The 18,070-nt window shown below is 37.5% G+C and overlaps 2 protein-coding genes and 1 long non-coding RNA gene across 9 annotated transcripts in view; all 3 read left to right on the forward strand.

Annotated features, from left to right (window-relative positions):
* LOC100645012 (probable beta-hexosaminidase fdl) overlaps positions 1-5,119 on the forward strand; it is a 38,670-nt gene extending 33,551 nt beyond the window's left edge. For all 7 annotated transcript variants that reach the window (XM_020864469.2, XM_012312153.3, XM_048408855.1 and 4 more), the window contains 3 exons: positions 232-843; positions 1,415-2,144; positions 2,466-5,119. In XM_020864469.2, coding sequence (XP_020720128.2) covers positions 232-843; positions 1,415-2,144; positions 2,466-2,613 — 1,490 coding nt within the window. In that variant the 3' untranslated portion in view covers positions 2,614-5,119. The remainder of the gene's footprint in view (positions 1-231; positions 844-1,414; positions 2,145-2,465) is intronic.
* Positions 5,120-6,442: 1,323 nt separating this feature from the next.
* Positions 6,443-9,644, forward strand: LOC100652126 (secretin receptor). Its single transcript, XM_048408486.1, has 9 exons — positions 6,443-6,465; positions 6,611-6,998; positions 7,329-7,423; positions 7,491-7,656; positions 7,742-7,904; positions 8,291-8,421; positions 8,546-8,637; positions 8,796-8,934; positions 9,010-9,644. Exons 1-9 carry the CDS (start codon positions 6,443-6,445, stop codon positions 9,265-9,267), a joined length of 1,455 nt encoding a protein of 484 aa, XP_048264443.1. The 3' UTR covers positions 9,268-9,644.
* A 1,612-nt stretch (positions 9,645-11,256) lies between these two features.
* Positions 11,257-13,772, forward strand: LOC125385666. The gene is made up of 3 exons (XR_007225187.1): positions 11,257-12,252; positions 12,649-12,760; positions 13,627-13,772. It is a non-coding gene; the product is annotated as an uncharacterized LOC125385666 (long non-coding RNA).
* Positions 13,773-18,070: the final 4,298 nt, after the last annotated feature.

An 18,070-nucleotide genomic window follows, 5' to 3' on the forward strand; every position in this document is an offset into this window, starting at 1 on the left:
AGGCATATTCGCTTCTTCCGATTCACGCGTCGAAGAATAATCAACAATACGTTTATTGTCAACGCAAATATGCAGCCATACAGACGTCTTTCGCTTTCGGTAGCGGCGAAAAGTTTTAGAAACTACTCGAGTTAACTAAACTTCGCTACTGATAGATTTAGATAAATAACTTTATTTACCGCACGTTTGAAACCACGATATCGTTACTGACGCTCAGGTCTCCTGTTTCAGGTAACATAAGAAGCCTGATGAAGGTGCCAAACGCGAAAAGCAGATCCGGGGTGGACATGTTCGTCGTCTACCTATCCGCCGGAAATGGCAGAGCGATAGGGCCGAACTTAGACACGGACGAGTCGTATACCCTGGAGCTGATGCCTAAGGGGAAGATTCTCGAAGCTAGAATAAGCGGAAAAAGTTTCTTCGGCGCCAGACACGGTTTGGAAACGCTTGGCCAAATGATCTGGTGGGACGAGTCTGCCGGAAGGGAAGGTGCCTTGCGAGTATTATCTCGCGCTTCCGTCGAGGACAAGCCAACGTTCCCCTACAGAGGTTTGCTGGTCGATACGGGAAGACAGTTCTTTCCCATCGAGCGACTGAAACGTGTGATCGACGGAATGGCGGCATCGAAGTTGAACACTTTCCATTGGCACCTATCAGACTCGCAGAGCTTCCCCTTCGATTCAGCCCAGTTCCCCGAAATGGCCAGATGGGGCGCTTACAGCGGAGATCAGATCTATACGCCCGACGATGTGAAGGATCTCGCGGATTACGCGAGGATCCGCGGCATCAGGGTACTCATCGAGATCGACTCTCCGGCACATGCTGGCGCTGGCTGGCAATGGGGTGAGTTTTCAACGGTTTTAGGGTGGAATTGTACGGCTGCAGGAAGGATATGTCTGGTTTGAGACTATAGGTTGGGGCTTGAATGCTGGTGGTTAAAAAAGGGGAAATAAAAGGTGGATATATAACTGTCGCTGAGAAATGTCTGGACGATTCGCTTATCTCTGACAGAATGTAATTTAATTACTAATGAGATTGCAGTTTTTGAGAAATGCATGAGAATGCAAATATACAGAAGAGTAAAATTCAAAAAGCTCGACTCATTCTTTTTGTTACATAAATATCAATTTTGCATAATAATCTATGGTCTAGTAATCGATGCTTGAATTGAAACTAAAGGATTAATGTACACGTAAATTTGCCTGATTTAAAATTCAGCCGTCATCTTTGTTCATCTATTAAACCTTTTTCTTTTTATTTATTGTTAACTTAACTGTAATCGATATAACACTGTTCTTCATTATCGGAACGTCCGACAAAAAAAACACGTAATATCCCAAATGACCAAACTAGTCGGGCCTGAACGCATCATCAACTCATCTCAGGCCGGCGTTGATCTTGTTAATTTACTCAGGGACGGAGTACGGTTACGGGGAGCTGGCTCTCTGCGTTGATCAGCAGCCATGGTCGTCGTATTGCGGCGAGCCGAATTGCGGCCAGTTGAATCCTATCAACGAGCACACCTATCGAATATTAGAGGGGCTGTACAGGGAGCTTCTGGACCTGACCGAAATTCGGGACATCGTGCACCTTGGCGGGGACGAGGTGAACCTGGATTGTTGGGCACAGTACGGAAACATCACGGCCGCGATGCAAGCACAGAACATGACCGATCACCATGCTATGTGGGCCGAATTCGAAACGAAGATGTTGCAAAGGTTGGTGAAGGCCAACCACGATGAAACGCCAAAGGCTGTGATTCTGTGGAGTTCCCCGCTGACAAAGAGACCTTACATCACCATGTACTTCGATCCAAAGATTCACGTGATCCAATCATGGGGAGGTAGCAACTGGCCGGAGACACTGGATCTTCTAGAAGACGGTTTCAGAGTGATTCTTTCTCACGTGGACACGTGGTATCTGGATTGTGGATTTGGAAAATGGAGGGAGATCGGAGAGGCCGCCTGTGGCGAGTATCGTACCTGGCAAACTGTTTACAATCATCGACCTTGGAGAGATTACGCCCAGCAACATTTTAGCCTCGTTTTGGGCGGAGAGGCAGCTATCTGGAGCGAGCAGACCGGCGACGCGTCCTTGGGACCTCGACTATGGCCCAGGGCATCTGCTCTCGCTGAGAGATTATGGTGAGTGTTGATAATCTAAAATGTAGATAAACAAAGGCTCTTCTTTCGATAATTCGATTGATGAAAGAAAGAAATTTGTGATAAAAGAATGCCATATATCTAAAAGAAAAATTAAAACTTTATAAGTATCTCTGTCGAAGAAAGATGTAAATCAAAGGAGAATGTTACGTTGATCGATACCGAACATCGTTTTAAAGTCTTTTGTCCAAACTCCATGATATTACAATTATCGAAACATCTTGTATTTTCATTACCTATCTCTTAAAATGTTATTCAATTTAGTATAACGATAATCACGAAATAAATTTTTGTTATACACAGGAGCGACATGCCAACCAACGGCTACTCGACAGACGAAAGCGTGTATACGAGGCTAGCCGCACACATGGAGCTTCTAACTAGCCGTGGATTGAAAACAGAAGCCATGTGGCCGCAGTGGTGTTCCCAGAATCCCGGCAAATGTCTCTGACCGTTCGCTAGCCCGAACATAATCGCCTTCGCCTGGAATTGTACGCGTAGACACGATAATTGCGTGAATGGAAGACGTTACACGAGGTGGTTCTGCCCGCCACTTTCGCTAGAACACGCCGAGCTTGTAGATCGTTGCAACATCACCGTCGATAGGAGCTCGTTGATCGTTTTAACCGTGACGAGACCGAGCCTCTCGAAACTATCGATTGTTCGATAACGATTTTCGTTCTACGAACCGATCCACGAAGATGTGGACGTCACGTGAGAGACATAGGACGACCTAGTGCGGAGTACTCGAGAGAAGCAATCGTCGAGAGTGGAAGAAGACGATGAAATTCCTCCTAGAAGTCAAGAAGCCAAATTGAAAGTCCTTGGTGATCCCTAGTTGGAGAATTTATTTCTACAGAAGAAAGGGAAGGAAGTTTTCGAGCGTTTCACTGGCTTTTTCATTCTTGCCGGACGTTGAAGGCACAGCGACACAAATGTTCTTGGGTTTCGTTTTTCTCCCTGGTACGAAAATGATATAGGCAGAGTATTTGATATTTGTACGAGACTATGTACGACAGATTATACAGGAAGGTAAAATGAACAAGGTCAATTCAAAGATACACAGAGCGCGATTTTTTAACGTTACGCGATGTCTGGTCGTAGCTCGATGCCATACTTTTCGTTCGAAGTGCCTTTCCAATTGTAATTCTACTCGTTGTTGTACGATTTCATGTGTAAACACCGAGAGCGTTCCTATTGAGAGATCTCGATGGCGGGCATCGAGATCGTCGCATCGTCCTCTCGTCTAATCCTACCACCTCTGAGTGTCTTTTCGATGCTCCGGAATTTTTCTAAGGTGCTTTTGATATTTAATTTTTAATGGAAATAGTGGAATCTATCGTCGTGGTATTAAATATTCTATTCGTCTTTACTTATTTTAATAGACTATAAATCTATCGATTCTTATTTTAGCGATTATAAATTGCACGTCTTATTTAAAGTGTTCTATGTTGCATGATAATTTAGAATATTGGAGGAATTATCTAGTATCAATTATCCTAATTATTATACATATATTTTAATTCTTGTTATGAGCTTAAACGATAAGCCGACGAATATTTTTATTTTTCCAATAAAAATTTGTATATACAGAGTGAGTTATAAACGCATGTCTGTATTTCAAACGGTAATCAACACACTAATATAAATAAAAAACGCCACCTGAATGTATGTTTAACGGACATTAGTTTTCAAGTTATGATTGTTTGAAGAAGATTTTGTAAGCTTTCGCTCGTATATTCAACCAATACTGTCTGATTAACGGAAACTCTCATTTCCTGTTACTTCTACTAAGCAATTAAGTACGACAAAAGAGTCGAGGCAAAGACATACCATCGAATAAAGCGTAGAAACGGCATTCAAGGTGGTAAAATTAGAAAAGACAGTCCATGCACTCGGTAAACGAAAGAAAAGACGTTCGACATAAGACACTACCGATCCTTACGCCTACTTTCCTCCATTAAAGGATTCCTGTGATCAGGAGACTGGACATATACCATTATTTGTCACACGATAAAGCGAAGCGTGGCCGTCAGAAACGGAAATCACGGCGCCAATCCGCATAGGCTTCCCTCTTTAAACTGCCAGACCTAGGTCCTACATAAACAACAAAATCCCACAAATACCAAACCGTATTCCAAATGAAGAACATAGTCGAGTAATAAAACGAATTGTGTAAGAGGAAACGTTCAAGGAATTCCATTCTTTGGCAGCATATGCGTAACCCTCGAAGCCAAAGAAACTATATGATACTTTGTACGATAATTACCTTCCCGATCGTAACGAGAACCGTGAAGAAACCCTGTCAGATTATTATATATAAAAGAAGTTTCTTGACGAACAAACATCGGGAATCGAGAGAGTCGTTCAACAGTTCTTAAAGAATTGTCGCGGATCAGTAAGACCGAGCGTCCAATCCGTGCTTCGTGTCATTTCTAATTAATTGTAAACTCGTTCGGAGGAGTTCGTCTTGATGTTAACGAGATACTATCTCCGAGAGATATAAGAATGGCCTATTGATGACGAATAGCCGTGAAAATTTGTAAATAATACGATCATCGTATTGCAGGTGGCTGAAGAGCAACTAGATAATTAATAGAACGATAACGGGAGGAAAAATGAATCGTATGTACTTACTAACAACTTACTGACATCGATGGCTGTAAAATAGAAGTGATTTTAAGCTCGACCCTGCTGGATCCGGTGCGCAAAATCATCCGCTGTGTGTGACGTCTTGCGTGACGTTTGTTGGGTATTTTCGATCATTTAAAAGATTTGTAAAGAATTTTTAAAGGAAGAGAAATAACTTAGTACGTTGTCTGTAAAATTGTTTCGGTGTTTGAAAAACGTTAATGGAAATTGCACGCGGATGATTTCCCAAGTTGATTTACGAAGGAATGCAGTCTGTTGTAAAGTGTGATTGGTGTAAGTTTAACATAAAACAAATTTTGAATACACCGGTTCTCGTCGTTCTTTTGTACCCCGTAGAATTTTTCCTCCTCCGTCTTGTCCGTCCAGAAAGTCACGCTGGAAAATACGATTTCGATTGTGATTTCTTATGTAAGCGTAAAAATCATGCAGAGAAATTGTTTTGGTAATTATCAAGAAATTGTAAATCGGATTTTTCATCATTTTTACTCTGCTCCGATAGGAAAGACACAGAATATCATTCCTGCGATCGATGAAAGTTTTGTCTTTGTTCAGGCGTTGTTTGATTTCTAATCATCGCTAAAATAATAGCTTTAGTCTACCTATACTTCTGATACAATTGGATGATCGATTGCTCCTTGGTGGTTCTATCAATATTGGCTGAGAACCTCGAGAGACTGTTTGGTCTATCATCGTCTTGATGGATGGTACATGTGATGGCCAATCGATTTGCTTTATTGCATTTATCTTCTAAATTGTACAACACAATTTGCAGTAAGTAGCGACATTTGTGCCATCGCCCCTTAATAAATACAATTAGTTTTTTAACAAGGTATATTATTATCGATCAGACGTATAAGTTCAGCTAAATTATTTGTAACCACCATTTGAAGGTCACAGGTGAATTTATTGCCTATTTTCAGGGGACTTGTATCGTAGAATTAATCAGTTTTAGAAGTTATTCCCTTCTTCGACTATTTCGTATTAAATTACTTATTCATAGTTACCAAGCGATATAAAGAGCAGAAGATCGACAAAAATGAACTTATCGTATTTTTCTAGTATGATCTTTATTTTATTCTTTATTTTGTATCTATATTTATGCAAATAAATGGGAAGAGTTTAATAAACAAACAAGTCATTTGTCAGAGAAATATTACGTGTTAATTATTTTGGGAGAGGATTCGTTGATAAATATTCATAGTGGAAGAATCGAAGATATTTGGCTGATACGTAGCTGACTTACTCTACTTCCAGTCTGTCCCTCCTCCAGGTGACTATAGTAGTATAGCTATAGTAAGGAGAAAACAAAGGGCGAGGCATGAGCGCAAACATCCCCATAGCCATGTAATCCACGAGCTGGTCACTTCAGTACCAGATTTCAAAAGGTTCACATCAGTGTTTCTTTGCTACTCATTTATTCTTTCCATTCAATACCTCAAAGATATATTTGACATTAGAAAATTTTCCTAACGTTTCACCAAAGTTGCTCTGGACCGTCAACGTTTTAATAAATTTTGTCATCTCGAATGACATTAAGTGTACGAAATAACATCGACTGAAATGGAGCCAGTAGTAAAGGTCAACGCAACGTCGAACATCGAACGTTTCTTTATCGAACAAAAACAGAAATGCGATGGATTGATGGCAGAATGTAAGTCTATTAACGTGACTAGTGTTTTTTATATTTATTTTCTTTTTTACTATTGCAAGAATGAAAAGGAAACAATGAAAGTTTCATGAGAAAGACGAGAGTCGTGGGTGTAAAAAATAATCTTTTAATCGTCTACGTATCTTTAACAAATAGATCAGAACATAACGTCACAAAATGCAACGTTACAACTTCACCATTGCCCGCCACATTTTGATGGGATACTTTGCTGGTCGTATACCGAAGCCTCGACCATCGCCATTCTACCTTGTCCTCCTGAAAATGGCCTGATATATCAGTTAAATCCCGCAGCGAATAATTTGGAGTCGAATGTTCGCGTTATAGCGATGGCCACGAAAGCTTGTCTTCCAAATGGTCAATGGTACACAAATTACGACAATATTCCCGGCAGTAATTACAGTTTATGCGAGTTGTCCGATGAATTCACTACTCGTTACCTCATGGAGACCATCCTGGAAATAGACGAGATGACCGATCCTCGAGACTACAGGAACTTTGAATCTTTTCTGTTGGCTGTAAGAATTTTCAGCTTACACGCGTTTATTTAAAATTAACTCATTTGAGATTATCTTATCTATATTTTTATCGCGTAAAAGAAATTTTTGCTAACTTCCTCTCAAAAGAAGATTACATCGCTAAAGCTTATCTACAAAAAAGTGAAATCATTCCTTTTCGTAACTTTCGAAATTATTTCTGCCATTTATACCGTGCACTATAACTTCTTAAAACATCTATTCTATTTAATATATTTTATAGTTATATTTAACCGACGAATTTTATATTTAACAAAATTATAAGTTTTTCAAAATGTAATTCTATAGATTTAATTTCTTCTTTTGTCGTAGAAATGGCTGCCTATCGTCAGGCTCGTCTCTCAAATCGGCTATACCACATCTTTCACTATGCTGGTTATCGCGATGATCATTTTCTCTCTACTCAGGTACTCGACTAATTGTGTTTCTTTCCTTGTCTCGGTTCTTGTTGTAACAATCGATTGCCTCGTTTAGAAAACTCAGAAATCCCAGGAACAGGCTTCACATGCATCTGTTCGCTTCTTTCATAATGAGGGCGTTCATGGCACTGATCAGAGATTGGATCTTCGTCGATGGCATTAGACGAACAGTGGACGTTGTTTATCTGGACGAGAAAAACGCTTTTATCAAGCAACGAAACGTAGGCATGTCAAATACTCGATTAAAAGAGACAGCTAACTGGAAGAGAAAATTGATGGAGATCGATGTACAATTAAGATAATCAGTTTCAGACAATGATTTGTAAAGGTATCACCAGTGTGTGGCAGTATTTCATCGTTGCTAATTATTCTTGGATCCTGATGGAGGGTTTGTACCTGCATAATCTGGTCGTTTGGGCGTTTTGTGCGGATAGTTCAGCCATTAATTTGTATATTTTACTGGGCTGGGGTAAGCTTATACAGACGTAATTTATTATACGATTAATTAAGTACGTAATTATTTGACGACGTTGCAAGGCCATTCGAGTACATTTCAAGATTAAGATAAACTGATTCGATGTCGTTGTAAAATTAATTCAAAGCCTTCGAAGGTGGTTTCGAGATCAAATCAAGCTCATCCAACATCTTCTCAAATTTACATCAAAGTAATTTAGAAAGTCATTTTAAAATTGGATATTTAAAAATCCTTCGAATTATTTAAAAAAACATTCAATGTCGTTTAAAGAACCCTGACATGCACACAGTGACATGTCACGTGTTCAGTAAAGATCGCGTAATACACGTTAGAAATACGAAGGACAGGAATAGGACGTGATTTTTACTTGTACAATTAAGGATTACCTGTTTTCGTGGTTGTTCCTTGGGTAATAATACGAGCCACGATCGAAGACACATTTTGCTGGACCACTCACCAAAATCCTTCTTTATTTCTTCTTATAAGGATCCCCATCGTAATATCGATTTTGGTAAGTGACGTACCTTTGAATGAGAGATTAGGCTCGTTGATTTAAAAGAAAAGATTCCTACAGAAGATGCTATAAAAAAGTATCTGCAAATAAGAATTATGAATCAATAACATAATGTTATTAGTTCAACTTTCTGCTGTTCCTCAACATTGTACGTGTCCTGTTCATCAAATTCAAGACGTCCGTACATTTGCAACGGAAAAAAATGCAGTACAGGTAAATTTATAACTTGTACTCTTTCTTTCGTATTGATTTATTGCTGCTCGATGCACAGCTTTTTGTATTGAAGATGAAAGAACGTACTTTTATTGCGATATAAAAGAACAAATGGATTATTACAATGAAGAATATATAAATTTGTTTCTCTTACACAGTAGGTGGGCCAAATCTACTTTGGTGTTGGTACCCCTGTTTGGTGCTCACTATACTCTATTTCTTGGGCTCTCCTATCACAAGGATAACCGCGTGGAACTGGTCTGGCTCTTCTTCGATCAATTCTTCGCCTCGTTCCAAGTACTTCTATTAGCCTTAAAAGAAAGAAAAAAGAAATAAAAATTTAGAAAATAAGAAAATGCACCATTTCTTCAGGGTTCTTTCGTGGCACTGCTTTACTGTCTGCTGAACATCGAAGTTAGAACGGAAATAAAACGAGCTTGGAGGATAAGATGGTCGAAAAAAGCGAACCTCTGCTTGTCAGCGTCTCGAGAATCGAGAAGAAGAAAATCTACTCGTCAATGCAGACAATCGAACGATTATGATCATCCAACAGTCTCTGGTACCACTGCGAGAAATGCATTACGATCGAATGATTATTGGCCGAATATGCTAGAAATAGAGACAAGATAGAAACAGCTTTAAAAAGAAACACTTTTATATCCGCTAATTTTGTATCTTTATATCCAGCTTTTTTGTGTATTTTATTCGTTTTTAAATCTTCGGTAGATCGAGGTTCTTCTATGTATAATAATTAATCTCGTATTATAGTATAATTATAAATTTTACAATCGGGCATATTTTGATTCTTTTCTATTTTTGTAATTAATAATGCGTAGCCTTTAGCTTTATATACTTTTATGTCACTTCATTACAATCAGAAAATCTTATCGTTTAAAGAAAATTTCAATGTAATATTTTTAACGTTGAGGAGTATGTATTGTACAACTATGATATATTTTATGTAATTGGTAATACAATGAAAATAATTATTCCTATCATTGGTATAGTGCATATATCTTTATTAAAGCACATCTGTCCAAGAAAATACGTGAATTTTTCAACCGATAACGACGACTGTATGTTCCTATATACCAACAGACACTGAAATATCGATCATACTGTTCCTGGTGCCACCCTGTTCGTGCTGCACCCTCGCGTTTATCGCTCACTTTGAGACATTTGTTCTTTCAAGAAACAGTTTTTTTAATTCGAAAATCTCAGCAGATTCTGCCAATTAATTTCTTTTCTCTTCTATATTCAACTCCTTCGATATTTCTCAACCCATTGTCATGTAACATCGCATATACGTAATATCGTGTCATACGCGTGTGAACGAATTTTGGCTACAGTCCAAAAAGGATACGTTAAATTTGTTTATTTCCATAAAAAAAATGTATTCACTGGCGCTTCAAAAATTTAATCCTTGTCTTTTATTCACCTTCTCCTTAATTGCTATGTTCGCCTTTCAAAGTTGTCCATCTCTTCAATCAGTTCTCCATACAGTTATACAATTACTCAGTTACAATCTATCCAGCACGCAAGAAGCACCAAACGAGTGTATAATAGATAGATGGAGAGGAAAAGCTGTCGAAAACCATAACAACCCCTTCTTTGAAATTCGTTGCTTTGAAAAGTCGCGTGGCAAAAGTCACGTGCCAGGAAGGGGTGAGGAAATGCGTCGAAAAGACAGGGGTTGAGTAACGAAGCGTGAACTATGTCATGACATGCGCGACCAGAAGAAACATTAATCGAAAGCCGAACAATTCAAGTGCGGTTCGCCTCATCTCGTCTCTCGTTACGAGGATGTAATCTGCAACACGTGTTGCATGCCATAATGTATATTATATCGTCGTGTGAATGTGATTATTCGGAGCACCGTTGAATCCCTTATCGTCGAGCCCTTCTAATTTGTCAGAAGAATTTGTGTAATTTCTATATTTGTATCTCGTAGTTGGATAAACCCTTTTACGTTAAAAACTTTTTATTCGAGTTTCTTTTTATTGTATTGTATAATATCTTCTTTGTCGACAAAAAGGAGTTTTCGATTTTCGCCTGATTCAATCTTGCTCTTACGTAAACGAGCGAAGAAATTTTTAATGATTTCAGGAAACATTTAACATAGAATTGAGACGAGAAGTAGCGCTATCAATAATAATTTGATTATATTTCGCTCAGACTTGACATATTTTCTTACGTTAAAGAGATACGGATGGATCGAAAGTGACGCGAAGAACGGAGAGTTAATGACGAAGATTGAGACTTTGAAGCAAACTTGATTAATAAAACATCGTAAAAGGAAAGAGAATGAATGCGGATTTTTTTAGAGTAACTGTCAAAGGAAACACAAAGTGTCGCCAATCCTTTCATTGCGTAGCTAAAAGAGATCGAAGCAAGTAGCGAAAGAAAAGGAAGAAACATACAGTTTGTTGAAATCAATTTCTCCTGCCCCAGAAGTTATCAATACAAAAAAAAAAAAAACGTAGAAACAAAACCAAAGCATACAAATTGTTGCCCCGCGTAAAATCCTCCAATCAGAAACGCACAAATTGGACGATTCCGAAGAGAAGAAAGAAGAATGCAACTTGTTAAAATCAATTTCTCTTTCCCCCAGAAGATACCAATATAAAGAGACGAAGAAACAAAAGCAAAGCAAACAAACTGCTGTCAAATAATTCAACGTTGTGTGATGATCACTGTGCCTCGTGTAAAATCCTCCGATCAGAAACGCGCAAGTTGGACGATTCCGAAGAGAAGGAAGAAAAATACACCTTGTTAAAATCAATTTCTTTTTCTCCAAGAAGATAGCAACATAAAAATACAAAGTAACGAAAGCAAAGCAAACAAACTGCTGTCAAATAATTCAACGTTGTGTGCCTCGCGTAAAATTCTCCGATCAGAAACGCACAAGTTGAAAGATTCCGAAGAGACGGAAGAAAAATACAGCTTGTTAAAATCAATTTCTCTTTGCTCCAAAAAATACCGGTACGAAAAGAGGAGAAAGCAAAACGAAAGCGTAGAAACTGGCATGAAATAATCCAACGCTTGCCCGACAATCACTATTCCAAATTTCTCACCTATAGTCCTCCGATCATGCACGCAGAAGCTGTACAGTTCGCATGATCGATAAAATGGTCCATCCATTCCCGTACTCGCATCCACGAGGAGCAGAAGCGTTCCATGGTCCGTGACAGCGACGCGATGGCGACCGGTTTGGGGCGGTCTCACCCCTTGTTTCTCGCCATACCATTGGAGAACCAAGGGGATGCTGCACGAGAGAGACGAATGAACAGAGACCGAACGATGAACGACGAAGGGATGTTTTCAGGGGCGTGGTTTCAGCAACATCGAGATGATCCTTGAAATCGTTCCTCGGGGTGCATCCTGTCCACGCGACAGCCAGAAATCTTATCAGAGACATCGTCTATCTCGTCGAGTAATCGTGTTTGACTGATTCACTGGGTGAAAGGTATTTTTATGCTTGGATGTTTTTGTAAGAAAAATAGTTTAGAAGATATAAAGCATCGAATACAGTGGTGTGATATGTTTTTAAAGTATGTAAAGAAATTGATAATCTGTGAGTGACGGTGGTCGGTTGAAGTCTCAAGTAATACAGGTGTAAGTTTCTAAATTAGTTTAAAAGTTTGATTGATAGGAATTGTTATGTTATATCAATAGGAAGAGAGAGAGAGAGAGAGAGAGAGAGAGAGAGAGAGGGAGAGAGAGAAGTAAACGTATTAAGAAAACTTTGCTTTAGATTCATAAAGATTTTTGATGTATCATCGAAGTGCTTTTTCAGTGAATTACTATGTTTACTCTAATATGGATACGTTTAAAAATAATTTAAATAATCGTTCAATTATTAAATTTGTTAAATATTCGTTGAAAAATACATAGTGTGAGAAGAAAGGATAGTGTCGAGGTGTAAAAAGTGTGTTACAATATTCTTTTTGGCAGATACATTTACTCGATACGAGGTATAATACAATTATAAAGAAGGAAATACTTTTACAGAGGGAAGACAGTAATTTTTCGACGCTAATTATCGGCGAAGGAAGAATGAATTATTTTAAAGAATTGGAAGACTTATCGAAGACGGGAATAGAAACTGTGCAGTGATCGTTTGGTGAGTTTCTAAACTTTACTTTGCCTTCGCTTGCTTTTTAATCGAATGTCTCAAATTTAAAATCGATTCTAATTATAAAAAATGAAATAGAGCGAAGTGCCCGCAACTCTAATTCCGATACATTCGTCGAATAATAAAATTTGCATGAAAAAGGTGAGAATTGAGAGGGGGAAAAAGTTGGCAATAAAAGTGAAACGGCATCGAAATCTGACAAATTTCATGAAATATTGAAGAAACCGCGAGAAAATGTCCATACGAATTGCCGGTTTACCATAAAAATCAGATTGAACGAGATCGGGGGTTGTTCTGTGTAAATAATTAAAAAGGGATGGGTCGCGTGTCATACGGACGAGCCAAGTTTTCCTGAATAATACAATGACACTTTTCGTCGGTTTCCATCGAATTTCTCGGAATTTAAGAGCCCCCTGAGCATCGAAACTATTCTTTCTTTCATAGCATCCTGTTTGCCTTTGGTTTTCCTCGTTTATTCATCCGTACTGCGTCTTCTTCTTCGACCGATTTCCTTCAATTCTATACGCTTTGCATCTACGGGAATCTTAAAGTACTATTCAGGTATTATATTTTTATTTGATATTTCACGATAAAGAAAATTTATATGAAAGGGCGTGTGAGTTAGAGAAACGATTAACCCTTTCTGTTGTCCGTTGCACTTGTTTTCACGCGTGTGTCGAATACGTATGGCAAATATTTGATCAACTTATTACGTTTCCCCTTTATTCCGAATTTTTCCTCAACGCTTATTCCCTTGAGATTCGATTACACGTCAACGGATAACTGTGAACATCGTCGAAACATTTATTAATCTACTTTGAATCTACACGATCGAACGATATATTACGTTTCAGATTTAAAGCATGAAAATGGGTGCTTCACTGGCAATATCCGTTCGCAATAGTTCGAGCGTTTATCCGCGAAGAAATTGAATGTTAATTTATTAAGGAGAAGGAAGAGGAAAGGAAAATTATCTTTCTTCTCGCAAATTCCTATTGATCGAAGGCAAAATGGCGAATGGCGGTCACGGCGTGGTTGTAAACGGGGTTAGTGCACCTGGTGCTGGCACCCTTTCGAGGGAAGAAAGACGTCGACGCAGAAGAGCGACGCAAAAATATCGAACTGCACACGCCACGAGGTAAAAGTTGCGTAAACATACGCGTAAATTATCTAAATACCTTTAATTATCGTTAATTGTCATCGTCTCCTATTAATCTCCTATATTTAATATATTTAAACTTCATTTTTACGCTTGCTGCGTCTCCCTGTATCATCTAGATCGCTTAAAGCTTCCAATTTTGATCGAAAGATTGGTATTTTATTAATTTTGAAGTATTTGTCACATAAATGTACAGCATTGATCTTTCGAAATTACTGAAACTGCTTTAGCCATTTAATTTCAATCGCTTCCTCGATTTTTCCTTTTTGAACAATCAGGATATCGAGTATCAAATATAAATCTCGAGTTGTTAAAATGAAAATAACAACAAATTTTCGACGAATATTTTGACACCTTCGTTGCAGAGTTGGAACCTCGCATGTTAATTATTTATTCGTCACAGGGAAAGGGTTCGAGTAGAAGCTTTCAATTTAGCCTTCGCAGAGCTTCGGAAGCTTCTGCCAACTTTGCCACCGGACAAGAAACTCTCGAAGATCGAGATCCTACGACTGGCCATCTGCTATATCGCCTACTTGAACCACGTCCTCGAAGCTTGAACCGACCAGGAGTCACTCTATTTTTGCAAAACCTAATCCTGTGTCATCCGGCATGACACTTCAATCACGGCAGAAGAAAGTATAAACATTCCCAGTTTTAATATTTTATTAATATACATATAGGTAACTCGATCTTTTGTAGATAATCCTAATTGATAGGAACTTGTAATAATTAATCTTATTAATGCGATATTTATGCTGCAAATGTATATTAAATTAATACGAATCGCTTTATCACTCTTCGTAAATACCACGAAAAGATTGCGATTAAGAGACACTCTCATAGGAACTGTGTTTATCGTAAAATATTTTATACATTTTGAATATTCCAATCTCATCTCTTAATTTCCCCACGTAAAATAAAAATAACCAGGCATTTCTGTTAAAGCGTTAATAAGACTTTGTTAACTGATATTAATATTTTGTTGACTGACTGTTTTATATAAAATCTAACAACTTAATTTTATGCATGAAAACACGACGAGTTTACTCGTGACCGATCAACAATGCGTTAAAAAGCGATCATCTCGTTTATAGAACTAATTTCTTGTAAGGAAGAACCTGTTAAATGATAATTCCTATCATCGTCATAGTATTTCAACAATCGTTTCAAGTGTCGCATACTCGAAGGATATTCAAGTGCAACTATTCGAAATCGCCCGGAAGAATGGCCGAAACTCTTAAATCAATCTCGTTCCGTGAATTAGCCCGATTCCCGAGGGATCTTCACGCCCCACGAGTCCACGTATCCTAAATTCTCCGTTCTGTTCGCATAGTCGTACAATCGAACTCATCGAACCTCCCTATTTGCCGATCATCATCGAACGAAACAGACTTCTCGACTGTAACGCAACGAGACGAGCTGTAACTTCACGGCTCGTCGATTTCACTTCTCGTTTCCATTTCTTTTTTCACGAGATTCGACGTGAGAATAATGGAAGTGGAATTTTTATGGAGTTTTGCTTGGTCAAAGTGCATTATGATAATGAATTGTACTCGATTTTCTTTGCAAGGGAAGAATCTTCAGAAGGTACAATGTTAACTTTCTGTTTTCGTATATTAGCATATCCTTGGTTACTTTGTTGATCGTTAAGAGAATAATTAAATAAGAATAATAAATAATCAGGTGAGGCAACGATGATGATAAAATAAAACGATCGTAAAAAGGCGTTGAACCTTGGAGTTTGATACGAACACGTATCGATTGTCTCGTGAGAAATGAGATAAAAATAAGAAATATCCCATTATCCATCATGGTTCCCTTTTACTTGTGTTAGTCTTAAACAAAGCTGTACAAATTTCATTTTTACTTTCTTACGATTTTTACTTGCATCCTCGGAACTGAAAACGCTTTTGATACGCAAATTGAAACAATTTCTGTTAATAAGAAAAAAATATACGCGTAAGTATTGCAGTATTTCATACAGATAGTATATAACACGGTGTAGAACGTATGAATGAAAATAATGATTTTATGTCATACTATATATGAGATAATTGAGGACATATAAATATTTATGTACGTTATAAATAAATTAAATTAACTAAAATATAATATTCTGTATTCGATTCGATAGCAAAATTAAACACATTTAGGACGTTAATAATTTTTCACGTTTAACAGATACTATTATTTGATTACATATTAGTGCAATCCCTTGAAACGATCACAAGCACTCGAAACTATATTAATCCATCATCACTGGCGTCTCGTGCATAACGCATAAGGTCAAGGCAAGTTAATACAATTTCTTCGTTATAATTCTCTATTCATGAAGCTCATTCTCACTTTTAATAGTTGCATATCCGATAGTTGAGTCGATATTACCTTTAGTTGCACGGAGAAACGAGTCACGTTAATGTCGCGCGTATATATCGATCGAAAAATTGAGTAATTTTTAACATTTTCTGCGTCAATTTCTACAAATAGATCAGAATAAGGACGAAGAACTACGTGGCGACAACAGAGAAAATAACGATATCGAATCACACGATTGCACTTCCGAACTTCAGAAATCCAACTGAGCATCAATTCAGATTTATATGCAGCTGACTTTGAAACATGTTCTGTCATTGCAATTTGTCTACAAATATACGATATAACACATAGCATGGAGTATAACATAGAAAGAGCCATAATCATCGCATACATAATCATAGCGATCGTTGGTCTGTACCAATCTAAGGTGAATACGTAATGAATCTTTTTTTAATTATATAGCATAAAGCATCGCACTGTTTCTTTCGAAAAATAAAAGAGTATATTTGCTGGTGTGTTTATTATTTTATATTTTAAGAAGTGAATAAGTAACGTAAATTAGTGAAGTATTAATTTTTAAAAGAATTAAATATTTCTAAAATTATCTTTAAGAGAATTTAATCCATTTACTAAAAGAAAAAGATGTTTATTTATTTGACATATCTAAAACAATGAGAATCTAATCACTGAATATTACTGGCTAAAGCAACTATAAAAATATACAAATGCAAAATGAAATTTTCACTCAAATTGTACGCTGTAATTACTTTCGTTCTTTTCATTTGTCATTCAGAATGCATCGTCTTATCGTGTAAGACATATCCGATCTCCATATGTCCTCTACCTGTCCATCTGCAAAAGAACTGATAACATCAAGACGTGCCCTTTTCGACATCATTCGACTCTTGCTTCAAACGTTTTTCTCGTGTAGTAAATAATTTTATCATAACGCGAAGTAATAAAGTAAAATGCTTCACGTTATTTGGAATGGGCTGTATCACATATCAAATGTCCTGTTTCCTCCATAATATCATGATAATTACTTCCTATTTGAGCACGAAATTTAAACATATCGTAAATAATGCAATTGGAAGTGTTGGTGGAAATTAACATCATTTTTCGAGATAAAGGTTTAACACGACCTATGCTTCTCGAGCACAGAATACGACGCAGACAAAAAAAATGTTAATTTTTCGTCCTTGAACTTTAAGGTCAAGCTGAATTTTGTGGCAACCTTTCACGTCAAGCTTCACCAAACCGAGAATGTACAATCACGCTGTGGAGATTTTGATTCCAATTTTGTTTCATACCATACGACATACCTAAAGGATAAATTAAATTAATTGGAAAATATTCTAATATTACATGTACGACGCAATATCAATTGAAGCACACCTAGTACTTCGCCGAATTTTCATATATATTTAATAGAAACAATTAATGCAATCTTCCGAAGTGGTCGTAATCGTTGGAAAAAATATTATTCGATCGTCACTTACGTCCCGACGATATCTCATAAGGTCACGTCAAGCTAAATTATCCACTTTTCCTCCGTCGTAATTTCATAGATTACATTATATTGAAAAGATGAAAACCTTTCTTATATCCAATAATTGAATATCCGATATTCAATATATCCGGGAATCGCTATCACCTTCAGTTGCATAGGGGAATGAGTCACGTTAATATCGCGTGCAGAACGTTGAACGATTTTTAACATTTTACTTAGTTAGTTTTTGAAAATAAATTAAAACAAGTATGAACAATTACAAGGCAACAACCAAGATAATAACCGTATTAAATACCATTGCGATACTTCGGAA

This window comes from Bombus terrestris, chromosome 9 (genome assembly GCF_910591885.1).
Source record: "Bombus terrestris chromosome 9, iyBomTerr1.2, whole genome shotgun sequence".
NCBI lineage: Eukaryota > Metazoa > Arthropoda > Insecta > Hymenoptera > Apidae > Bombus > Bombus terrestris.